General features: G+C 21.2%; 6 protein-coding genes across 10 annotated transcripts in view; 3 read left to right on the forward strand and 3 right to left on the reverse strand.

Moving 5' to 3' along the window:
- Positions 1-9523: 9523 nt before the first annotated feature.
- LOC552774 (60S ribosomal protein L28) lies at positions 9524-11942 on the reverse strand. 2 transcript variants are annotated; one of them, XM_016917542.2, is made up of 4 exons: positions 11807-11942; positions 10102-10198; positions 9732-9974; positions 9524-9644 (listed from the first exon to the last, which is right to left on the reverse strand). In XM_016917542.2, the coding sequence occupies exons 2-4, from the start codon at positions 10186-10188 to the stop codon at positions 9558-9560; spliced, it is 417 nt and encodes a 138-aa protein (XP_016773031.1). In that variant the 5' UTR covers positions 10189-10198; positions 11807-11942; the 3' UTR covers positions 9524-9557. The 2 variants fall into 2 exon arrangements, with proteins under 2 accessions (XP_016773031.1, XP_625152.1); XM_625149.6 differs by lacking the exon at positions 11807-11942 and adding an exon at positions 10506-10648.
- Positions 10698-12192, reverse strand: LOC727303 (S-adenosylmethionine sensor upstream of mTORC1). Its single transcript, XM_001123012.5, has 2 exons — positions 11807-12192; positions 10698-11710 (listed from the first exon to the last, which is right to left on the reverse strand). The coding sequence occupies exons 1-2, from the start codon at positions 11936-11938 to the stop codon at positions 10778-10780; spliced, it is 1065 nt and encodes a 354-aa protein (XP_001123012.2). The 5' UTR covers positions 11939-12192; the 3' UTR covers positions 10698-10777.
- On the forward strand, positions 11053-13085 carry LOC552779 (ubiquitin-conjugating enzyme E2 G2). 3 transcript variants are annotated; one of them, XM_006572342.3, is made up of 4 exons: positions 11053-11190; positions 12292-12373; positions 12521-12639; positions 12721-13085. In XM_006572342.3, exons 1-4 carry the CDS (start codon positions 11169-11171, stop codon positions 12978-12980), a joined length of 483 nt encoding a protein of 160 aa, XP_006572405.1. In that variant the 5' UTR covers positions 11053-11168; the 3' UTR covers positions 12981-13085. The 3 variants fall into 3 exon arrangements, with proteins under 3 accessions (XP_006572405.1, XP_625157.2, XP_016773030.1); XM_625154.6 differs by lacking the exon at positions 11053-11190 and adding an exon at positions 11871-12167; XM_016917541.2 differs by lacking the exon at positions 11053-11190 and adding an exon at positions 11874-12218.
- A 4130-nt stretch (positions 13086-17215) lies between these two features.
- Positions 17216-21071, reverse strand: LOC413772 (suppressor of cytokine signaling 7). Its single transcript, XM_006572344.3, has 6 exons — positions 20933-21071; positions 20235-20331; positions 19939-20128; positions 17986-19782; positions 17724-17892; positions 17216-17649 (listed from the first exon to the last, which is right to left on the reverse strand). The coding sequence occupies exons 3-6, from the start codon at positions 20053-20055 to the stop codon at positions 17255-17257; spliced, it is 2478 nt and encodes an 825-aa protein (XP_006572407.1). The 5' UTR covers positions 20056-20128; positions 20235-20331; positions 20933-21071; the 3' UTR covers positions 17216-17254.
- Positions 21072-21103: 32 nt separating this feature from the next.
- On the forward strand, positions 21104-23594 carry LOC726443 (PQ-loop repeat-containing protein 3). Of its 2 annotated transcripts, none has more exons than XM_026443945.1 (5): positions 21104-21190; positions 22631-22805; positions 22919-23141; positions 23212-23332; positions 23395-23594. In XM_026443945.1, exons 2-5 carry the CDS (start codon positions 22660-22662, stop codon positions 23520-23522), a joined length of 618 nt encoding a protein of 205 aa, XP_026299730.1. In that variant the 5' UTR covers positions 21104-21190; positions 22631-22659; the 3' UTR covers positions 23523-23594. The 2 variants fall into 2 exon arrangements, with proteins under 2 accessions (XP_026299730.1, XP_001122178.2); XM_001122178.5 differs by lacking the exon at positions 21104-21190 and adding an exon at positions 21581-21911.
- Positions 23595-24252: 658 nt separating this feature from the next.
- Positions 24253-27231, forward strand: part of LOC412663 (laminin subunit alpha) — a 43458-nt gene continuing 40479 nt past the window's right edge. The window contains exon 1 of the mRNA XM_026443946.1: positions 24253-24694. Coding sequence (XP_026299731.1) covers positions 24479-24694 — 216 coding nt within the window. The 5' untranslated portion in view covers positions 24253-24478. The remainder of the gene's footprint in view (positions 24695-27231) is intronic.

A 27231-nucleotide genomic window follows, 5' to 3' on the forward strand; every position in this document is an offset into this window, starting at 1 on the left:
GATAATGTTGTGTATTCGATTATGCTGTTTTTGAAAGAAATATTTAAAAAATCCTTAGAATTATATATATTTTTTATAAACATTTTGACGAAATTGGAACGTGATTTTAGGATTTGAGACAACATTTTCCAGCCAATCTCAATAGCAATCATTCTAAATTCGAAAAAATTTATTAAAAATATTCATGGATCAATTTCCTGGAATCAACAGCATATTATATATATCTTAATTATAAGAATTTTCCTTAGATTGGAGATGTCATTCATATATCCAAAAATTCTTTTAAATAAACATAGAGAATGAGGTTTATAAAATTGGAAAAAAAATTATAATATGTTGAACTATTAAACTATTAAAACCTTTAAATTATTGGAATTAAACGATCCGGATTAGAAAAAAAAATTCTAATTTTTGAATTATTAAAATGTTTTTTAAACTTTTGAACTTTTCTAATCTTAATTATTTAACCGAACTCTTAGAATTTTGTGAATTCACACATTCAGTGACAAATAATATAAAATATAAACCATATCAACTTCATTGGTATATGCATTTTGCTTTTGATCGTTTAAACGGAATTTTATAATAAATCAATTTCGTTATTATATATCATAGTTTCACGAACAGATTGGAGCTAACACCATCTATCATTGTTATTTCTAAATATAAATAATTTGAAATTTTGATTTCTTTTAAAGAATATTTAATATAAAATAATTCATAAAGGTAATACTCTCATCACTTGAACATATAATCAATGATTTTTCTTCGTTCATGGTTCAGAAAAAGACTTCAGAAATACAATGTTCAAGGGAAGAAGATGAGTGACCATGGCAAAAGATCTAAGCATGGAATATATAATGTTTTAATTTCGTAGAAAATCTGATGATGTAATTTCAAGAGTAGAGCGATGCCCAGCAATTGTTTCAACCGGCTTTCATTCTTACATTATTCATGGAATCTTTCCTTTTTTCCTCTTCTACGAGAGAAAAACCACCTAACTTTTCTTCTTTTTTTTAATTCTTTTTTCCTTCCTCTGATTCTTACTCTTTTTCCAATTCTCTCTATTCTGTTCCATTTATCTGCTTACCTATCTTTATTCGTTTTTCCTTGTTTTTTGTTCTTCACTCCATTTTTTTCTATTTCTTCATCATTCGCATCTCTCTCTCTCTCTCTCTCTCTCTCTCTCTCTCTCTCATTTCTTTCTATCATTTCTCAACTCTTTCACACTCCCAAATCTATCCATTTTCGTCTTTTTCACAATTTGGATATTTTTTGCTATAGATAGAAGGTTAGAAATGCTCGTGGCAGGCAAGCAGTAATGTTATCATGAAACCTTCTGTCATTGCATCCTTATTTTCTTTCTTTTGCGATCGAGAATAGTTTCAAAACACGGAGAAAAGACAGTTAAGAAAATCGATCGAGGTTTGTGCGCTCTCCTCGCTAAAAAAACGATAGAGTTTCTTCTTCGAATTATGAAAAGTGATGTCTCGTTAAACTCTCCTTAGGGGCAAAAAAAAAGTATGCACTCCTTTCAAGCTTTCGAGCTACATAATTTCCACAATTGAATCTGTCTATTATGGAATTAAAAGATAATAAAAATCTGAGAAATAACAGATATATCGATTAAAAATTTGTATGTATATATATTTATATATATCTTTAAAGAAATTAACAAATCAAGTTTAACTGTCACTGATTAATTTAATCTAACATGTTACAAAATTATATCAATACTCTGTTATCAATAAAAATTATTATTTCCGGATGATAATGGTAATGATATAAAATCTATGTGTAATAATAAAGAAAAAAAATGGATTTAAAATATAAAATTTTAATTATGGAAATTCATAAATGGAAAGATAAATTTTTATAGATAGAATATTATGATATAATTTAATATAATATTCAGAATTTTTATTAAAATTAATATTTTTATTTATTTTGTCTTTACTTTTCAATGTATTCAATGTATTCAAATTATAATATAATGCGTATTATAATGTTTATTATATAAACACTATATAATTTATTTTTTTTTCAATTTAAATTCCTTCCACAAATGAAAACTTTAAAAGTAATAATGATAAATAATGAAAATAAAAAAAGTTTATTTATTAATAATTATTATTAATATAAAAACTAAAAAATCAATTATTTTAATTATTATATATTCATATTAAATGTTGTAATATAATTTGTATTATTCATTACAAAATATAATTATAATTTTCACAAAAGACAATAAATGTATCGAAAAATTTATTTATTTATTATATATATATATATGATAATATTATTATAATATTACTATAATATTAATAATATAATATTATATATATAATTATAAATAATATTACATATTATTATAATATATATGTATATTATTATATATATAATAATAGAAACAAATTTAAAATTGCTTTTATTTGGTTAATTATTGGATTATTTAAAAAAGTAAAAGTATTGAATTTATTTTTAAATTAATTGTAACTTCCAATAAACATTTTTTATAATTTACACTCTTCATTTAATTAATAAAATAACAAATTGTTATTTGTTATTTCTGAAATATCATTTGCCGAATATTTTTTAAATTTTATGATAAGATTTTCAAATAATATCATACAAAATTCAAAATCAAAAATTTGAAACATGATTATCGAAATTAAAAAAAAAAGTTTTAAATTTTTAATAGGAATAAATAAATAATATCTCATTAAAATTTAGAATTTGGATATTATTTTCGCTATAAAAATATTAATTTATCATGTAAAAAAAAAAATCAGGAGTATGTGAATCAATTGAATGAATCAATCAAAGCATCAATATAAAACTTGATAAAGTAGTTTATATTTTATAAATGTAATAAAATTAGTATGAATTTCAACTACAATTAATTAATTATATAACATATATATATATATATATATATATATATATATATATATATAACATTATAATTAATATAACTATATATAATTATAAATATAAAATAAATTAAAATAAATTATTAATATAATGAGAATTTAACATTGACATAATTTAATTATCAATAAACGATTCTCAAAGAAGACTCGATATTCTTTTATTATCGAAAATAGTTAAATTGATGAATAGATTATATCAAAATTAATGTTATAAAATAGATTAGATAAAATAGATTAAATTACAAATTTCAAAAAAAAATCGTGAGAGAAACTAAGATAATTTAAGTTCATATTTTATCATTATAATATCCATAAAATTTCATCCTAATTGAATATTGTAAAATTAAATTAAGATAATTTTACTTAAAAAAATAGTTTTTTAGTTTTACTAAAAAAATATAGTTTTATTTTTAAAGAATAGTTTAAGTTATGATTAAAAATTATAATTATTCGTTGTTTTTTAAATATCATTTAATGTAACATAACAATTATACTATTCTAATATATTGTGTATTACCATTGATCTATCTTCTTAAAGGAATAAATCGTAAAGCTAAGATTTGATATTTTGAATATATTCTCTTTCTTTATTATATTTCATATCTATCGACTTTTGAAAGAATATCCAGAATTACTCTTGATACCATCATTATCAAATATTAATTTACTTCGACGATTATAAACATATTCCGTCAAGATCCTAACAAAGACAAACTTTCCTCGAACATGGTTAAAAGAATTATAAACGAATTCGATTATCGGCAAAAATATAGAAAAGAATTTTTAATAAAACATGAACGCTAATACGTACAAACTTAAAAAACTAGTTTCTTTCAAGAGGTCTCGAACAAAGGATTTCTTTTGCTCGTGACCAACATTAATAAAATGCTAATATCATGATGTAATATTAAGCCGATATTGAATAAGTATTAAACATGCAGCCACTATTGGATGACAAAATTGAAATTCTTTGTGGAAATATTCCGGTTTTTTATGAAAATTATACAAATCTTAGAAAAGCTTAAAATGTCCTTCTTGAAACTTTCGAAATCTTATACATATTTTCAATGAGACTATAATGAAATACTTCATATTTTAGGAATATAAAAGAGATAATTTTTATGTAAATAAAAATACATTATTCAAAAACATGTTTCAAGAAAAAAATTATTATTAATCTAATAATAAATTGTATAATTAAAAGACAAAAATTAGAATTGTTTTTGCAATATTTATCAAAGTTGTTTATGATCTATAATTTATTATTTATAATCACAGACAGATTTGACAATTTATTACTTTCCATAATTCTTACAAAGCGATGCATTTTATCTCAATCGCTGCAAAAAATATACTATAATAACTAAACTTTATTTTAAAGAATCAATAATTTTTGTATTTATATTTTGTATCATTTGCCAATACAAATAGAATTAACAAATATAATATCTTAAAGAAAAAATAATTTATTATAGCGCCCTCTTACTTTTATTTATAATACTTCTGTTCAATAAAAAGTTTAATAGTCGATAATAAATAAATCAATATGTGATAATTATTGAAAATCATAAAATGTTATCTTGATAACATATATATTATAAAAACTTATATCATAATCAATAACGAAAATCGTATAATGTTTTAAAAGATATATAAAAATCACAAATTTTGTGATAAGATTAATTGTATAGACGAGATCTCATTTGTAATAATCGTATAAGTATAAAAAATATATCAATAAAAAAGTAGACTATAATCGATTTATAATTGATAAATGAAATTAATTATATATTACTTTAATTTATTTAGAGATCAAATGGAAATCAGAAATAAATAGATAAATAAATCTAGAATATGAAGCTAAATGGAGATTTATTAACTAAATTACAAAATTTTAATGGCGCTGATATTTTTTTAGAAAAATATATATTCAGATCCTTTCTTTTAAATTATCACGTTTTTGAATTCGAGTTGCGTCACAAAATTCAAACTGGCTGATACATATATATAATTTTATCAATTCTTAATGCATATGTTATTTTTGAACATCATGATGTATGCAATTTTCTTTCTTAAATTTTGCTTCTATTCATAATTATTCCTATTTTTTTTTTTTTTTTTTTTTTTTGATCTTGCTTTATGCTTCAATCTTTGCTTATTTATTCTTGTAGTTTTATAGTTAATCGCAAAACGGTTATATTGTATCATTAATATAATATGTCTATTTCAATGATAATCTTCATTAATTTTCAAAAAATCATTTCAACATGACAAACACATAAATTTAGAATAAATTATTATTAACAGAAAGTCCTTTACAATGATAGAAAGAAATTCCATGCCAATTGTATAACGATCAGAAACAACTTACCATACATATATATAATTTCCGTAACTATTTATATCCATTTTATCACGTTATAACATATTTATGAGCATATATTAATAGTATATATTAAGAATTTATAGGAATAATAAAAATAATAGATTGTGAAAAATCACAGGCTTATATCTACATAATCAAATATATCCGAATAAAAATTCTATGAAATAGTAATTTATTTTTGCAAATATTTCAAAAATTAAATTCGAATGGCAGTAATATGTAAAGAAAAAAAATTATTCAAAATTTTATATTATTCTATTTCAAATAATTATCAATATATTATATATTTTATTAAAATATTAAAGCTATTAACTAATTTTATATATGAATATAAATAGAAATTAATATAAAACGTTAAATATGAAATACTAAATACAAAACTTTGAATAATTCATACTTTAAAAGATTGTAAAGAATAATCCATTAAAATTTTTATAAATACTATTCGACATTAGAAAAATCATAATCTCTCATATGTTATATATCGCAAAATTTATCATAATAACAGAACTTTTCAATTAAATTCTTAAGAAAATAGATTACAAATATTTGCTAATTATTAAGATAAAATAATTGTTAATGACGTTATAGAATAGCAATATGCGGGAGCTGTAGGATTTTTGTCACTTCGACCATGAAAAAAAATGAATAATGCAATGCCAATAAGCATATGGAAAATCTATGTTATAAAATTATTTCTAATTATTATTTATTAGCTTAAATAATGCTGGTAGGTTTCGTTTAGTCAAAAATTTTCATATTTTTTCTATATCAATGATTTTAAAATTCTATATTAACTTTCATAAGAAAGATTGAATGGGCGCAACAAAAAATATATCACAAACAAAATACAGAGAATAAATTTAAAATCTTATGGAATTTTTTATTTCATATTTTAAAATACTGATTGCCTAAAAGATTAGCATTAAGTATATTATGATTTAAAATAACGAATACAAAAAATATATTTAATACAATCATATTATAGAAAATTAGAAAAAAAACGAAAAGAAAAATATAAATATAGATATGTATTTTTAAAAGAAACAACTCATTCAAAATTGACAAATTGTTTCTTGTCTCTTTCTTTCTTTCCAAGTAAATATATTAATTTGATAATATTATTATCAATATATAATTTTTAAAAAATTGGATTTTATTTTTTATGAAAAATAATTTTGATTTTAAATTTTTTAATAAATTAAAGAAATAAATTTTTTAAAATTCTTTATTATAATATATGCAAGCATAATTTTTGAATTTTTTTAAAATTATATGTAGAAAATAAATAGATTTAATAAATATAAAAATTTTTAATAATTTTATTTAATCACAAAAAATAAAACATGCTATATAATAATAATAAATATATATATAATAATATATGCTATATAATAATAAATAATTCTAGCAAAGAAAATACAATATATATATATGTAGAAATTATTATATATATAATATATACTTATATTATAACATATTTATTACTTATAATATTATATTTTAATCTTCAATTTCAATTCAAAAGCATTGATTTCGATATTACCAATAATTACCTGTATAAGAAAATATGAATTAGTTTCAGTATATTTGAATGCATTTAGACAATTAAATATATATATATATATACATTATTTTCAGAAGTAGCAAATTCAAAATCATAACATTCATAGATTTTGGTGAATAAATCATCATAATTGAAATAAAAATTATTTAATTTTATTATAAAAAATTAATAAATTTATTATCTCCTTTCTTAAAAAATATTAATTTTATTCTTCAGATTTAAGTATCTACAAAATACAAATTATATTACAATACAAAATATATTAATTATATTTTTTTATTTTTTCAGCAAGGAATTTAAAAAAACATCAGCAAATATTATAACTATTATATATTATAATCACAGATCTTGGAGGTTTAAAATTTCATCATTAATATATTAATAATAAATAAAGTAAATATTAATATTAGAATACTTACACTTTATTGTAACATTCTTCTCAAAGATGATTGTCATGAATCTGAAATTTTTTTTTTTTAATAACAATTATATTTTAATTATATAAAATAATATATATATATATATATATATATATATATATATATATATATATATATATATATATATTCATTTAACAAATTCAGTTAGCAAATAGTAGACTAATCATAGCACTCATAGATCTTAATGATTTAAAATTTCATCATTAATATATTAATAATATATATATATATATATATATATATATATATATATATATATTATATATATATATATATATATATATATATATATATATATATATATATATATATATATATATAATAATATAATAAATAAATAAAATATTAATACTTAATATACTTACATTTTATTATAATATTCTTTTTCTATATTCAAACATTTGGTACATGAACCTGAAATTTTTTTTTAATAATTATAATTATTTCAATATTAAATATGAAATAAAATGAATAAAATATTTTTATTTTTCAGTTAGCAAATACTATAACTAATCATAGCACTCATAGATCTTGGTGGTTTAAAATTTCATCATTAATATATTAATAATAGAGTAAATATTAATATTAGAATACTTACACTTTATTGTAACATTCTTCTCAAAAATGATTGTCATGAATCTGAAATTTTTTTTTAATAATTATAATTATTTCAATATTAAATATGAAATAAAATGAATAAAATATTTTTATTGTTCAGTTAGCAAATACTATAATTAATCATAGCACTCATAGATCTTGGTGGTTTAAAATTTCATCATTAATATATTAATAATAAAGTAAATATTAATATTAGAATACTTACACTTTATTGTAACATTCTTCTCAAAAATGATTGTCATGAATCTGAAATTTTTTTTTAATAATTATAATTATTTCAATATTAAATATGACATAAAATGAATAAAATATTTTTATTGTTCAGTTAGCAAATACTATAATTAATCATAGCACTCATAGATCTTGGTGGTTTAAAATTTCATCATTAATATATTAATAAATAATTAATAATATATTAATATATTAATAAATAAAGTAAATATTAATATTAGAATACTTACACTTTATTGCAACATTCTTCTCAAAAATGATTGTCATGAATCTGAAATTTTATTTTTTTTTTAATAACAATTATATTCTAATTTATATAAAATAATATATATATATTCATTTAACAAATTCAGTTAGCAAATACTAAACTAATCATAGCACTCATAGATCTTGGTGGTTTAAAATTTCATCATTATAATAAATAATATATATATAATAATATAATAAATAAATAAAATATTAATACTTAATATACTTACATTTTATTATAATATTCTTTTTGCATATTCAAATAATTGGTATATGAATCTGAAATTTTTTTTTTTTTATTATAAAAATATTATATATTTCAATTTGAATAAAATAATATTTTTATTTTTATAGATTTCAGTTAGCAAATACTATTAATTAATCATAGTACTCATAGATCTTGGTGGTTTATATAATAATTTCATCAATTTTTAATTCATAATAAATCAGCTAAATATTATTATTTAATATACTTATATAAGTACATGTATTTTATTATAATTTTTCAAAATTGGTATAATTAATTTTTATAAAAATATTTTATTTAATATAATTATATTCTAATTTATATAGATTTCAGTTAATATTAATATAATCTACATAATATGATAAATAATAGCATTCATAAATCTTAATGGATAAAAATAATTATGATAATAATTATATATAAAATAATTCATTAAAATGATAAAATAATAAATAATTATAATTTTATAATATTATAAGAAAATTATCAAATATAAACGTACTTACATAAAAATAATGATTTTTATCCAACATCTATTTATGAATACTGAAATCAAAAATATAATTATTATTTATATGCATCTTTAAAATAATTAAATTAAATAACTTACCTTTAAAATATATATATTTATATATAATTACTTTATACAATTTTTTTTTAGGACTTTTAAAATAAATATATTAGATATAATTGCAAAGAAGAAATATTAACTAATATTAAAGCTTTTAAAAATAATATTAAAGCTTTTAAAAATAATTCAATTAAATAAATTAATTTATATATAAGAAAAAATTTCAAAATTGATATAAACAATTAATAAATCTTTTTTGCAATATATATCACATCTGTAAATTTACATTAAAATGTATATTTATTAATATACAAATTAATCAGCCTTTTTTGTTGTTCGAGTCTTCTTAGCAGGTAAAGGCTTTTGAGAGCGCAACACAGCACTAGCTCGACGTAATGCAGCCTAAAAATAATTTATTCTTATCATATTGAAAAATTTTTTAAATCTTTATGACAAACAAATTTCATCTTATATCTCAAATAAATCTACCTTAGTGAGATCTATACGATATTTATTTTTTGTAAGCAATCTTTTTAATTTATATAAGGATCGACGAGCTCCAGCTTTCATTGTACATCGAACTGTAGCTTTTGCAGGTTTATTCATAGCTTTAGCTTTTTTATAAACTATTGTAAATCCCTTTTTATCAGATGTATCAACAATACCAACACTTTTTCTATGAATCAAACCAGAATAACGATAGCTACTCAAATTGGTCAAATTGTTAGATTCCTAAAATTTTATATTATATATCGATTTATAAACTGTTGAAAGAAGATTCAAAAAAAAATAATAAACTATAAAAATATATAAAGAATCAAAATTTTTAAATAATTTTAATAAAATATGTTGTACAAACCGTTGAAAATGGTTTGTTAATATTGCGTTTTTTTAAGAGGAACGCATTATTATTACGGATAATCATCCAATTTAAATGAGACGACATAGTGAATTATCTGAAACAGTAATATATTAAAATTTTTATAATAATTCTATTTATATTTATATATATAATTTCATTTATATAAATAGAATTATTCTATTATATAAATATATAAATTTGAAAATTGATAACTATAAATTAAATATTAACCTATAAAATTATTAAACAAAATAAAAATTATCTATTCAAATTATTAAATCTTTAAATTATTTTTAAAAAAATAATTCATAATTATTAAACTATATATTTATTAAACTATACGATAAATAAAAAAATCTAATATTCAAATCTAATATTATAAACGAGAAATATAGACTCACCACGTGTACAGCTAACGAAAAGAAATCAGAAAGACATATTTAAGATGGCGTAAAATAAATGGTAGTTCAAAAAATGTATAAATATCCCTATATAATGTATAGATTAAAACATAACAAAATTTTTTTTAAAATATGATTTGAAAGAATACAATTAATAAAATAATTGATTTATTTAAAAATAATTATTTATTTTATATTATAGTAGTTTTAAAATTCTGTTTTATATTACAAAAATTGTAATTACAATATAATTAATTTTTTATATTTTCTTATTATATTTGTTGAAATGGTAATTCATTGAACATACTCATTATTTCATTCATATCATATTCTTCCTTTTTTTGTTCTTTAATTTCATCAAATATTTTTCGTAAATCTTGAGGAATATAAATTGAGATATCATTTAAATACAAAGGATCATTTTGAGGTAACTTTTGCAAAGTTGCCCACCTTGTTGCAACATCTTTAAATATACACTTCCTAAATATTAGGCAATGTATATGTCGCAGTTTTTCATATTTTATTCTCATAAATCCTAACTTACTCAAAACATATCTCCATGATTTTATTATCTTAGCATTTGCACCAACATGTTTTGAATCAGGACTTATAATGAAAAGAATACCACTAGTTTGCAATAAATCATAAGCTTTTTTACAACATATGTATCTTTGTTTTGGGCAGGGTAAATATTCTAAAAATAAGGAAAATACAACTACTTGAAAAGTGTTTTCAGGCAATTGTAAAACTTGATATTTATCATTAGAAATTAATGTTTCTCGTCCAATTTGAACATTTAAAAAATCACAACGTAAAACTTTTTCTGGTATATCATTCAAATCTATTGCAAATACATCAAACATATCTAAAATCCCAAATGGATTATAACAACTGCCTACATCTAATAATGATATTTTATCAACTAATTTTTCATTATTTTTATCAATATATTTAAATGTTTGAATTTTCTTATTTTTATCATTTACATTATAATTTATAGCGATTTCAGGTTTTATATAATATTTATCTATTTTCTGTTTTATATTTTCTTCTTTTAAATCATATTTTTGTCTTCCACCATTTAAAAAATATTCTTCACATTGAGTTTTAATCCATTCTATTCTTGAATATGTTGAATTTTTGGTATTCAAGTTATTTTCTATCCAATATGTAGTTGCCAATTTTTGCATAGAAGAAGCATATTTCTAAAATATTTATTCATGAAATTCTACAATCTTTTATGAATATTATTTTTATTTTATCTTATTACTTAATAAATAACATTTAAAAACGAATCAAACCTGTAAAATATCTTTACGACGAATATGTCGTTCCCACGCAATCTCAGGACCACAATTCTGAGCTTCTTGTCGCAACGTGGCATGTGTATTTTTAATAATATCTGATAAATATTTTTGTTCTTCTGTTGCCATTTGAATTTTTACATTCACATTATTTAAGCATAATACAATATAATATTTTGCAAAAATAAATAATTTCTTCTAAATTCGTAAAATAAATAGATACATATATATATAAGGATTCGTCTTGTTACTGTAACTTAATGTCCATTTTTGACATTTCATTTAATTTTTGTCGTTAACCCCATGATCAAAACAATGGCGGGTTCTGCATTAAGACGATTAATGGCAGAATATAAACGTGAGAATTACGTTTAATTTATTGCAATTCGCACTTTATTATAGATATTATGTAAAATTGCTTTTTTTCTTACTTTTTTGTTTAATTTTAAATCATAATATAATGAATACTATATAATTTATAGAGTTAACCTTAAATCCACCTGAAGGTATTATTGCTGGTCCAATAAATGAAGAAAATTTTTTCGAATGGGAAGCCTTAATCACGTATGTATTTTAACAAAATATATAATTTTAATTATTAATTTTTTATTTATGATAATTTTTATGTATATTATATATAATAGAATATCTATTTAATATATATTTTTATTTTTTCTTAATTTTAATTAAAAATTTAATATCTGTTTATAGTGGACCAGAAGGAACATGTTTTGAAGGTGGAGTTTTTCCAGCAAAATTAATATTTCCACCAGATTATCCATTAAGTCCACCAAAGATGCAATTTACTTGTGAGATGTTTCATCCAAATAGTAAGATTTTTTTTTATTAAAATATTAATTTATGTTTATTTTTTATTGACTCTTAAAAATTTTGAATTCGTATTTTTTTAGTCTATGCAGATGGCAGAGTATGTATAAGTATATTACATGCACCTGGTGATGATCCCATGGGTTATGAAAGTAGTGCAGAAAGATGGAGTCCAGTTCAAAGTGTAGAAAAAATATTGTTAAGTGTGGTAAGTATGTTAGCAGAGCCAAACGATGAAAGTGGTGCAAATGTTGATGCTGCTAAAATGTGGAGGGAAGATCGCTCAGAATTTGAAAGAATCGCTCAAAAATTAGTTAGGAAAACACTTGGTATTCCATCTTAAATTAAAATGTTTAGTGTTTAATTGAAAACAAAATTGTGTAATTAAAATGTCATATGATTCAGTGCAAATATATTATTTTTAAATTAAAATTTTATCAAAATGTGATATATACTTAAAAAAATATTTTACAATCATGTGTAACAGTGATAAAGTGTATTTAATTAAAAAAAATTAATAACTCAATTTATTAGTCTTAAAAAATGTATTTTATTTTCAACATTACAGTACAAACATGGGTAATCAAATACATATGTATTTGTTTATATTTAGAATACTCTTAACTATAATAAAAGTAACAAAAAATTTTTTTCTTGTGCTCATAAGTATGAAAAATTTAAATTGCAAAGACATTTTATTTAAATTACAAAGTCATTTTATTTAAATTACAATTATGAAAATAGTATTAAATATTTAGTAAAAAATAATTTTCTATTTAATCATTTTACTATATTATCAAAAAAAGGATGATAATATTTTAAATAAATACATAATAGTTTTAGAATATAATAAAATTTGTACATTTAAAACTTATAGTAAAATTAATATTATAATATTAATTTTACAAATTATAAAACTTATTTATAATAATTTATAAATATAAAATTAGCATATTTTTCTAAAATTTGAATTTAAAAATATAAAATTAAATAAATATATTTATTATTCAAATTTTATTTTTTTATATAATACATTTATTTCAATGAATCATTCATTTTTTTGTTATGCATATTGAAAAATGCATATTTTATATCTTAAATATTTACAAAATTAAAAAATTTATAATTGATTTCTGATTATCATGCATCCTTTGTTCTAATGATCATTGCACGCATATATTGATAAATTATATTAAACTAGAAAAAAATAAATTAAAAAATATAAAATTGTAATTTAAATATAATTGTAACTTTTATTAAAATAACAAAGAACTTACATATTTTTAAAAATTTCTTGTATTAAATTTATGTTTGGATTATATCTTTGAAAAAGATAAAAAAATAAATGCAAGTATTTGGAAGTAAATTGATATTTATTAATAAACAATACTGAACTCCAACTTAAAACGCAATATTTATGACTAGCATTTGTCAGTTATTTATAATAAACAATAATAAAAAATTATTAATGTATTAAAATCAAAGTACAACATTGCATTTCTAAAAAATAATTTATATAGAAGTTTTATTTTTTTTTATATTTTTATATAGTTCTATAAAATTGAAAATTTTATTATTTATATTTAATTTATATAAAAAATAAATTTTATAAATATTGAATTTTTAAATAATATATAAAAAAATTTTTGTAAAATATTTGAAACAATTTCATATCCAATTAATTTAACAGAATTCTTTAATTGATAAGTCAATGTTATACTTTGATGTAATTATAAACTTTGGCATTTAAGAAATAAATGACTGCTCTATGCCAAGTGCATTTTTTTGTTTTTGTATAAATGTATAATTTATATATATATATATAACTATCTAAAATGTGTAATAATTTTTTAATTAAATATTATATTGAATTATACATTTTTATAAGATTTAAAAACATTTTATTTAAGAGTATATTTTGATATTATTTATATTTTCTGAAAATGTATAGTTAATTATAAATTTTAATAGTAATAATAATATCACATTTCATTAGCAAAAATTAAAATTTTATATTTTATATATGTTATTATTAAGAACACATTATACAAATATAAAGCTATTAATCAATGTCATACACATTTATCACATAAAAAAAGATTTCATGAACATATTTATCATTTAATAACACTTGGCATAGAATTTTTGTATTTCTTTCTTAATTTTGTTAATAATAATGAAATATAATTAAATAAAGCATTGATATTTTTTCAGTAATGCTAATTTCTTCATAAGAATACATATGTGCAACTTATATTAATGTAAAATACATTTGTTATAAAATGGTACTAATTCTGCTCTATATACCTCTCTTTGTAGTTGAGGTATTATGGTGCCTTTAACCATTAATTATACGCGCATGCTTCACATATGTTTAGATTTATCCTTAAACATAGTCTTTTTCTTAGACAATTTGTTAATAGTAATTGTATTGCAAAATCTACCACGTGAATATTGAGTATAAAATTTGTTTATTTAGTACTGCAAAGTGAAAGTGCAACCAAAAATTTCTGAGCAATATATAATGTATATCCTTTACTATTTCATGATTTATGAAGCTGCACAGAAAAAGCAATTTAAATGCAAAATAAAACAAAAATTTGTTAATTAATTTGTCTAGTAACAGTCAGTACATATTTTGTATAAAAACTTACTTTATCCTTGAAAAATCTATCTTTATATCAATGCTTCATAATGAGCTCTGTATAGCATTACAGAATACAAAATTTATCAAAGTAATGTCTCTGTTTCTGAAGATAAGATTCATGTCTTCAGGAAAGAGACAAAAATAAAAATATATATTATTATAATTTACTAAATCTTATCTGAAGCTCCTTTCTACTTTTCAATTTGGTTAGTCAAAATTGTAAATTGAAAATTTTTCACTTGATTTATATTAATTCTTAATATTAAGTTATAATCTAAAATTTATATAATGATACAAATAATATATATATATAATTCAAGAATATAAATTTCGGAAATTTTATCCGAATTAAAAAAAAAAAACATATATCTTCATAGATAAATAAAATTATAAAAAATTAAATACATAATATAAATTTGAATAAGTGCCTTGCACGATGTAATCTTGTTAAATTTATCTGAGCACAAGAATGTAAACAGTGACTTTGATTACCTTCATTCAACTGTATAATTTAAGGAATCAGAATTCTATAATTTATAATTTTATATAGCACCAGTCGCTAATCAGTTATAACAAAGAATCTTTTACTCTTTCAAGTAGTAAATATTATTAGATCTTAGTTTAAAATTGGCTATAAAGAATGAAAATAAGTATAATACATTTAAAAAATTGCACATTATATATTAATTATCCATTATAGATTATTACTTAAATCACAAAATATATGTATCTAATTTGCCAGATATTAATAAATTCCTGGCAATTTAATTATTCTATAAAATTAAGTAATATACATAAAATATTTACATTATAAAACAATCTGAAACAATGAAACAATGTTCCATCCAAAAATTATTTTTAAAAATGATTATAATAATTTGCAGAAAAATACGATTGATGCTTGAATGAAAATATTTATACTACATTATGATTCCATTAATTCGTTGAATATTTTATCTAAGTTAATCAGTCTGTGGCAGCTACTTCTAAACTTAAAACATGATATAATAATATTAAACTGATTAGTATAGAAATTTTCTATAAATGACAGACATAATAACTGATTTTTATATATGCCAGATTATATTTTAATATATTAGCATTTTTTTCATAATTGCCTACAGAATTTTTTCATAATTGTTTGCATACGTGCATCATATTTAAAATTATTTATTGACTCTATATTAATCATCTAATAAAATGGAACGTCAAATATAGGATGTAGATTATATTTATATTTTTTTCATTTATATTAAAATTTTATAAAGAATAATAAAATAATTGAATAATCTCTGGCAAAAACGTTATTTATTAAATGAAAATTAATAAACCAAAAAATAAGTAAAAAAATTATAATTTCAATGACTAAATAAAAAAAATAATATAAGATATATGGCACGCAAGAAGGATTATTTAATCATTGTTTTGCATTATTATATATGAATATTATACATTCATTGCATCATATGAATTCATAAAGATATATTAAAATTAATAACAGGAACTTATAAATAAAAACTATATATAATTAGTAACATAGAATTTTTTGACATATAAGTGCTTTTGAAATTATTTCATAATAAAATCAAAAACTATAAATTTGAACAATCAATATTAATTTATCTGTACATTTTTAATTACATAAATAAGAATTCTGATTGAAATTTTTGAACAAATTTTATTTTTTGTTTTATGATTTATTTAGTACTTTTATGCAATTAACTATATTGTTCTATATAAGAACTGCATGGAACGGATTATTTTTTTTTCAAACAGATATTAATATTTTAAATTTTAAATTTAAATCATACAATAATAAAAATCAGTTATTCTCATATTTAATCATAATATTATTTAACAATGAATCATATGAAACAAAATCATGTAAAATTTTAAATTTTAAACTATATATTATAAATATTTGGCAAGTATTTCACAAAAATGAAGGACAAAAATTATATATTTGTACCTCACGATAGGCCTTGTGGTGTGAAACAAATCTTCTCTAATTCACCAGTTGAAGAACTAACAGGAGATTCAGCTCTATCATCTTGTTCAGCTAATTGCTCACTGTAATAATGAGGCGTGCTCAGATAATCAATGAGCCGCCGAGGCAGAGGTAGAGTGGGAATAAGATCCCTGCGTACCATCTTCAAAATTACAAATCTGCACGTATGCTGTAAACTTTGAACTTGTTTAAATCTTGACACTGGATGAAGAAGTTGCACACGCATTGGACCTAACACTGGCCGTCGATGAAGAAAAAACAAATATCGTCCACTACGCGAATGTTCTACCGCATTTTCAATAAAATCAACAATTGTATGAGATTTAAATTTTGTGCAACTTCCAAAGCTAAAATTACCTATATATATAACATACATAAATATATATTAAATTGTTTAAAAAAATAAGAATTTTATAAAAAATAAAACTTACCCTGATCGTGCTCTATTCTTACATGTCGTACACAACTGTTAAGTCTAAATGATAAGGAAAAAATATAATGATCATCACTACTATCTCGTACAATGAATGACCCATCTGGTTCATTGGACAGTATTTTCTCTGCAGCTTCACCAGATATTGGGCCCCAATACCATCCATACTATTTTAAATAAAATTTAATAAATACAATATTTTTATAATGTTTTTAATATATTTTCATTATTTTCAGAAACAAAATATAAATTATACATACATCTTTTACTTTCTCAATACTAGCAGCAAAATCCATACTAGTATCTTCTGCTGGTTCATCCTCAACTTTTGGTACAGGTAGAGGTATTTGTGATGGTATCGAAGTTGGACTTTCACATTTAGACACCATTGTTGTAAGTGCATCTTCTGCTTGTTCCACACCTCCTACATGTCCATTGCTTTTAGGCAATGGTGGTAATGCACGTTTAAAAAAAGGTAGCTTTTGTACAGAGGAATCTACCTCTGAGGTAGTATTATTATTATTAGCATGTTGGTCAGAATCAATGCTTTCTTCTTCTTCTACAATTTCGCCCTGTACAATGCTATTTCTCTTTTCTACGAAATGGTCCGGAGAACCCAAACGCCTGAATCTAAAGATATTGCAAAGTGTTTGTTTCAAATTTAATGAAAAGTTTCGCTGACTCTTTTTAATCTTTTCTCTTTCAGAATCAACTTTTTCTTTATGTGATTCCTCTTTTACTTTTTTGTGTTTAATACTAACAAATGAATTTTTTTTATGCTTCTTAACATTACTATTATTATTATTGTTATTGTTGTTATTATTATTATTATTGTGAATCAGTCCATTGCTATTTTTGTTTGAAATAGGAGTATCCATTGTTGAATCTGTATGTGGATTACTATATCTATTGTTATTATTTACACTAATACCTTTTGGCATTGCAAGATGCACAGGTGTATGACTTATTGGAGCTTTATTATCGCGTTTAATTTTATTTTCACTAGAATCACTGGAGCTTGAATATAATGTTTGCAAATATTGACGCACTTCATGTAAAGTCATATGAATTGGTTCACCAATATTATGCATGTGACCATTAGATGTTCGAGACATATGTCGACCAGATGTACCCGGAACGCTATGACGCTTTCCATTTCCAGTTTCATTACAGCATACATCAGATAAAAGTCTCTGTGATTTAATAACATGGGTAATAGCACGAGGTTTTCCACAATAATGCCTTGCTTGTTGAATATGGGCTTCTAATTCACTTTGTGAACTAGCAGATACGTTTCTTCTTCTTTTACGATGATGTCTATGACGTTTAGGCCTTTGCGGTGTTCTAAGATCATGCAAAGGTCTAACTACATCTATTGGTACAGTATAAATGTCAGAATCAAAGGGCACATTGTACATATCACTAATCTCACTGGTCGTTAAAACATCATGTGACATAGCAGAGGTGATAAAACTGCTGTCATCCGCTTTATGACTCAGTCCTGAGGTATTTATTGAATTATGAGAACTGGATAAACGAGAAGATGCTAATGAACATCGTGAATTTGGACGATTTAAAGTATTATATGGAGTAATTAAAGTAGTAGCTCCTTGGCATGATGGTGTCAACAAATCTGTTGCCCAAAGACGTTTTGGATTATATATATTACGAGTTACCACTGGTACATGATTTGTTGCAGGTGCTATTCTTCCTTCTGGCCATGATATTCTACAAGATATTATTAGTGCTTCTTCAATCATTGATTGTACTAAATTTTCAGCATAATCATCTATTAATTGTGGAACTTTTTGTCTCATTAATTGTGCGTAGCTAAGAATCGGTGCAGATGAAGATTCAGAATTAGGAGGAGAAGGGCTATCTTGAAATTCTGGTGGAGGTTTAATAGCTACATCAACCACTTCAACTTCCAGTTTTCCATCAGCATCAGTCCATCCTGGTCCTTTTTTCAATGTATTAAAATTTTCACCACACATACCATCTGAATAATCAAACGAATCTTGCGATAAAGATTTACTTTCTATATCGCTTTCTTGCATCTAAAACAAAAATTAATTAATTAATCATTCAATTTAAAAAATTCTTTATTTTTTTAAATATTTAAACATATTTATATATTTGTATTTTATATATTTTGTAAAAATATCAATATTATTATAATTATAATATTTATAAATTATAGTAATAAAATGTACCTCGATTGCAAGATGAGCTCTAACTGAATCACTAGAAATGGACCCTCCAATTCCACTGCTACCAAGATCACTAAGAGGTCCAGTAGCGCTTAGTGAACAAGACGATGGAGAGTCCATCTCAAATTTTTATTTTATTTATTTATTAAAAGATTTATAATAACCAAAATTTTTGGAAGTTCCACATTGTCCCCTATAATATTATAATGGTATTTAATTGTTAAATATTATTGATTAATTTTACTACTCTTTTTGACAAAATTAAAATTGATTTTCAATTATATTTTAGAAATTCTTACCTGAAAATAGCAATTATAAACAATATGTGAATGTTTCATGATCTTCATGTTTACATAAATACTTGTACTTTTCATATGGTCCATTATGAATAAAAAACTAAAAAAAATATTTAACAAAAATTTATATTAAACTAATCTAAATTTACATTTATAAGTATATAACAATATCTGACATTAATCTTTTTTCTATGATTTAAATATAATTATTATATTTTTTATATGGTTATGTATATTATTAAATTATTTAAATAAAATTTTTAAAAACTTGTTATTAAAAGAATATTCTTTTAATAAGAATATGTTTTACAAATTTATAATATTTAACCTTCAATTATATACTACATAAACTTGGTTTTAAAAATTGAATTACATACGAAATAAAAAGAATTGAGAAAGATATTTTCATGAAAAATATTAATAGTGTCAAAAAATATATGATATAAAAAAAAATAATATGTCTTAATATCACTTTATAAAAAAATTTAAATTCATGTAGATATAGTATAGACAAAAATTAAGGATATTCCTCTGTATGATTCATCTTTTAATTGTCTATTGTGCGAAATATTCGAAATATCTCGATCAAGATACATGCCATATAATGACCACTTTAATATCCCGGTAAGATTGATGTTTGCGTCGTAGATAGTAGTTGACTACGTTTGACATTTCGAAAGTTAAAAGTGAATTTTACGTACTTATGTTAGGTTACTTGTAACTCGATCGCATTCATGTAATATTTGTCAATGAAATAGAGTATTAGAAAAACGTTCATCGTTGTCACATAACGTCCGTTCTACAGACAAATCAATATTTAAAAGACAAACGCGAGTCCTTCATGTTAGTTTACTCCATGTCAGTTCCGTTCCCACATTCCGTCATGCTGAGAAAGAATTCTATTCGAGTACTTTCCGGAATCGACGATGTATTTCATAAAAGGAGGAAGTATAGCCAATGTGATTACACAATTCAAAATAGTTTTATGTAGTTATTCATTTTCAAATGACCAACATTCATAAGTAAAATATTATAATTTTTTTAAATATAAATTAACATTGATTTATATACATTAAGAAATATAAATATAGAAAATCATTAACTTTTTACAATTGATAAAAATTTAATATTAAAATTTTTTTAAGCTAATAATTTTGAAAATGTTACAATATATATAATACAATAAAAGTAATAAAAATGTATCAAATATTTAATATGTTCTATTTCTTAAACATTATGTTAATTGTTTTTATTATTAATATTTAGTATAATTTTTAAGTTATTTTACTTTCTTTCTATCTTTTTATTAACTTAGCTTTTCTTGAAGTTGTTATACATGAATTTTAAAAAGTTCCTAGATGAAAATTTACTAAATACACATGTTATCGATAACGCTATCGTGTTAAATAAGTGCTCATATCTTCGATCTAATTATGCATTTTAATTCATAATTGAGGTGTATACATTCTATATTATGCAATATTATAATTATGCAAGTATAAAACATTTTCAAGAATGGTACAAATGTGTGTAAACAATTGTCAATGTAATTATAGTTACAAAATATATGTATACTTGACATACAATCTTACTACAATACTTGATATACAATCTTCAATATTAGTAGAAGAAATATTTCTTATACAACGACGTATAAATGAAGATAATTTATTAAAACAGGTTAAAAAATTAATATTTTTAAAATTTACATTAATAAATTATAATTTTATATAATAGCATTTTATGTATCATATATTTTATATGTTATATATTTTTTTTAATAAATTGAGAATTATGAAATAATTAAATTATTTCATAATTTAATTATTCAAAATCATTCTTAAAAATATTAAAATTTATTTTATTAATGCTTTGTAATCTTATATTTAATATAAATTGAATAGAATTGAAAAGCTCATAACAAAAATAATCTGACAATTTTTGTCTTTTTTCACAAAATCAAAATTTTAAATTGTAAAATTTTAATTTTAATAATTCAATAAATTTTAAATAAAATTTTAAACAAAATTTATTTTGAATTAATACATAGAATATATGTAAAAAATATATATAAAAATATATATATTATATAAAAGAACTTTATTTAATCAAATTATAAAATTACATGATAAATATATTTATATGTATATAATTAGATAAAATTATAAATAAATAAGAATTGTATTAAAAATCAATTATTTAGATAATGCATTAATGTATTTTTTATCTATCATAAAATTTATTTCAACTTCTTTTTTTATTTCATTGTAAATATTTCATTGTATATAATTAATACATAATAGAGTTATAATATAATCAATATATAATTAAAAAATAGTTTTTATTTATTTTATATAAAATTTTATTACATAATAGATCAATAAATTTAATAATTGCAGGTATAAAAATTAAATAAAAAATTAGAAATATGTTACTCCAACAATTTGCAGATTTTTTAAGCCTTATAACAATAGGTATGTGTTTTATATTAAAAATTCCTCAAATTTTGAATTTACTGACTGCTAAATCAGCAAATCAAATTTCAATTGTAAGTCTTTTATTAGAATTAACTAGGTAAGTTTTATCTATTATAAATATTACATAAAATTTTGTATTTTAATTTAATTAAAAAAATATTTAAATAAATTTCAATATTTCCTATAATATTGGCTCAATTTATATTTCAGCTATACAGTGATGACTAGTTATAATTTCACAAATGGTTATTCAGTATTATCTTATTTGGAATATCCTATTATTCTATTCCAAGAATATATTCTAATCTTTCTAGTCCTAAAATACCTAAATAAAATAAATATATTTTCAATTCTAGTCTCAATATTATATATTGCTATAAGTATTTCTCTTGCAATACAACTTATACCGAAATTCGTACTTACGATTTTAGCGGTTAGTTAATTTAATTAATTCAAAATTTACAATTTTATAGTCATTTTTTAATTTATTTTGTAATTATTAGCCACTATGTACCCCAATTTCTGTCTCAAGTAAGATTATTCAATTATTGGCAATTATTCGAGCGAAAAATGCAGATACAGTATCGCCAATTACATGGTTTATCTCTGCGTTTACTAATTTGAGTAAGTTATTAATATTGATTTCTCTATAGAAGTTTATGCTATATATTGATCTTGAATTACAGCAAGAGTATTTACCATATGGATGGATTCAGCAGATATTTTACTACTGGGAAATTTTGTTATTTCTGTAATTTTAAGTTCAAGTATTATGTTTTTCGCTATTTATTATAAACGAATAAAACAAGATTAAGAAGGTTTTCTTAATTAATATTAAAAAAATTGATTTAATCAAATATATTTTCCATTCAGCTTTTTTTTCTTAATAATTATCAACAAAAAACAATTTTATCAATGAAAAATAGTATTTTAAATATACAATAATACAATGAAATATATTATTTAATTACTTTTTTCATTAATTAAATGATACATAAATTTTAAAAATGTTATTTCAAAATATTGAACATATATTGTACATATTTATGAATATATATTCAAAATGAATAAAAAATTTTATCGATAGATTAAATGCAATCTAAGATTCTATTTACAACTTTCCTCTCAATCGTATGTCTTTCCGATTACAACATATTCCGAGAAAGATTGTAGAAATATTTTCCGAAAGGGGAATTATTAATACTTATTTCTAGAAGCTTAAACACAAATCTAAGTAATCCAACATTAAGAAAACCAAATTATACAATTTAATCGTTTAAAATATTCGAAAATTACTATTATTATTATAAAATCTCATTTGCGAATAAATATAGAGTATGGTAACTGAGCTAGTTCGAGGATCGAAAGAAATATTTAGACAATAGTCTAGTCTGTTGGACCAGAAGCTTGCACGTGTGTAAGGGTACGGAATGGCATATGGTTTCGAAGTGTGTGGACCATCCTTCTTAGAGTTGCCACCCTCACCCCCCTCTCCCCTGCTATAGACCGTCAGTCCTCGATGACCTCCGGCCTGTCAGTATTCACGTATATATTCAGTCTATACCGAGAAGCCATTCGGGCTTCATCAGCATCTCTTCGCGTCTCTCGTGTATTCTCCCGAAAAGAGAACGAGAGTGAGAAAGAGACAGAAAGAGAATATAGGGAAAAGACGATAGGGTCCGACGATAATTTCGAAAGAGAACTCTCCGCGCTAAAAGACGAGATACCAGTGGTGCCGACGGTGGCGGGCTCGATCTGTCCACTGTCAGGATGGCGAGGTGGTTGCTGGTCGCTTCGTTGGCCAGCGTACTGGTCCACCAAACGAGAAACGAAATCCTGACGCCACCGTATTTTAATTTAGCCGAGGGAAAAGAGATCATCGCGTCAGCCACGTGTGGTGTCGACACCCCTGGACCAGAACTTTATTGTAAACTCGTTGGTGCAAATGCCGATCAACATGAAGATATAAATTTGATACAGGGACAGGTTGGTATATATATATTTATGTTCTTTGCTTTATCATTTTTAATTGAAAAATGATCATTCATATCCATAACTTATCTAAGCAATTTTTTTTTTATTTTTCGATTAATAAATTTGAGTTAGTAATTACATAGAGATTACACAAAATGATTACAGAAAATCATTGTAGAATAATGCAAAATTATATAAATAAAATAGACAGACTAAATTAAGGATAAATTTTGAAAAAATATTTTATATAATATTATATAATATTATATTAATTTTGATTAATCTATAGCTATTTAAATATGTCATAAATTTCTTTTTAGTTTTGTTCAATTTTTATCAAGACAATTATTTAATATTTATTTAAGAACGTACATTGCTTATTATTAGTTATATAATTAGATATATAATGAGAATGGAGTTAGGGTTTCAATTTTTATCTATATTTAATCCTTTAAGTCCAAGAGTTTATCAAGCTTTAATCAATCGACCGTTTACTTAACTATTTTTTCTTTTTGCTTTTATATATAAAAAATATATAAGAAATAAATAAAAGAAAAAATATATATAATAGTAAATAACTCTAAATTCAAATCGTGAGCATAAATTGATATATGATACGATTTAGAATTTTATACATAACAGATATGTACATAACAATTTTTGATTAAATAAAGTAAATTAACAATTATCTATTTATTATTTGCATATGTAATTTGATTTTATATCTTTCTTTGTGATGAAAATATAATATAATTTATTTTTTAAATATATAAAAATTTGCAAAAAATTTACAAATTTCTGAATTTATAATCAACTATAAAAATAGTTATATAATAACAAAATCAACTATAAAAATAATAAATAATAAAAAAATTTTGTAATTTATTTTTACAGATTTTATAGTTTTTAATATTATAATTTATTCGTATTCAATAAAGTTCTTCCTCTATGACACATATGCAGTATTAATAACAAGCGTGCTATCGTTCTTCAAATTCGATAAGAGAAGATCGTGTTCATTTTTTATATAAAGTGTGAATGGAACTATATGCTAAAAAGCATCTTTCATAAATGTCTAATAATAATTAACATAACATATAAATTAAGAATCATTTCAAGTGGTTTCCTCATATACAATTTAATATATTATACATTATATATATATATATAATGTATAATAATTATATAATATATAATGTGTGCATAATTATCTCAATCAAAATCTAATAAAATTTTTTGTATAATTATATCATTAATTGTTATAATATCAAAATTTATAAGTATTAACTCTTGATTTAGTTTTACGAAAATATAGTAATTTTTTTTAATCAATCTTGTGATTAATGTTATTTCTAATTAATCTTATATTTATTTGATAATTTTTTAGAATTAATTTAATATAAATTCTATTGCTAATCCAAAAGAATAATTATAATAATCTTGAAAATTATACCTAAAAAAAATACACGAAAAAATATATATTTAAATATATCAGAATAAATAATATATTTATTATTTATTTAAAAGTTGGATTATTTTTTAAATAGTAAAAATTTATGCAAATTTAGAATTAATACGAAGAAGTTATATATATTTTTATCTTAATTTAAAAACATTATTTTATCTTAATTACTATTAACTTTTTACATTTCTTGACAACATATCATAGAACCGTTCCCTCAATCAAACAGGAAATAATAAATTAGATGACCGATTTATTTCTCGCATAACATTTAAAACAATTGACTGTAATATTATTAATTGTAACTATTTATTTTTATATTATGTTTTTCTCATTAGATTATTTCTCATTCTGATTATGAAATAATTGAACGACTTATAAATTTAGAATGGTCAATGGCCATTCGATTCTACAAGTATTACGTATATATCTATTTATGCGGATGAGAGAAAATGCTATGTAGACTAAAAGTGAGAGAACTGATAAAAAGCGTGTGATAAGAATGACCTCTCGATAACACTTAACCATCTTGTCTTCTCAAATTTCGAATGATTGTACTGACACGAGTGTCCTACAATGATTCTTAAAAAAAATCTTTACCATTTGTAGAAATTTTTATAAAAATTATTTGATTTTTTCCTAATCTAATCTATTATATATTCAGTTAATCGGAAAATTTAATCGAATAATTTTAAATTAAATTGTATTTAATTTTATATTATATATATGAAAATTAAAAGATATTAGGTTATTCAACTTTATATTGATAAATGGAATATGTAACCCGAAATGTTGATTATATTATATATACATTTCATTTATAATTTAAACTATAAACTATAATAAGACTATAATTTCGTTTCTTTTCCGCTTTACTATAAAAACTTCTACAAATCAGAATATTTTAAGTTGAACGAAATTTATTTCAAATGATAATTTATTAAAAATCATTTCAAATAACATTATCTATTATCTGATGAATAATGTATTAAGTTTAATTAAGTTTATATTTTTTATTTTATCAATTAAAAATAAAATATTTGAAAATAAATTTAAAAATGAATTATTTGAGGAAATAGCATTTATT

Source organism: Apis mellifera, linkage group LG11 (genome assembly GCF_003254395.2).
Source record: "Apis mellifera strain DH4 linkage group LG11, Amel_HAv3.1, whole genome shotgun sequence".
In the NCBI taxonomy this organism is placed as follows: Eukaryota; Metazoa; Arthropoda; class Insecta; order Hymenoptera; family Apidae; genus Apis; species Apis mellifera.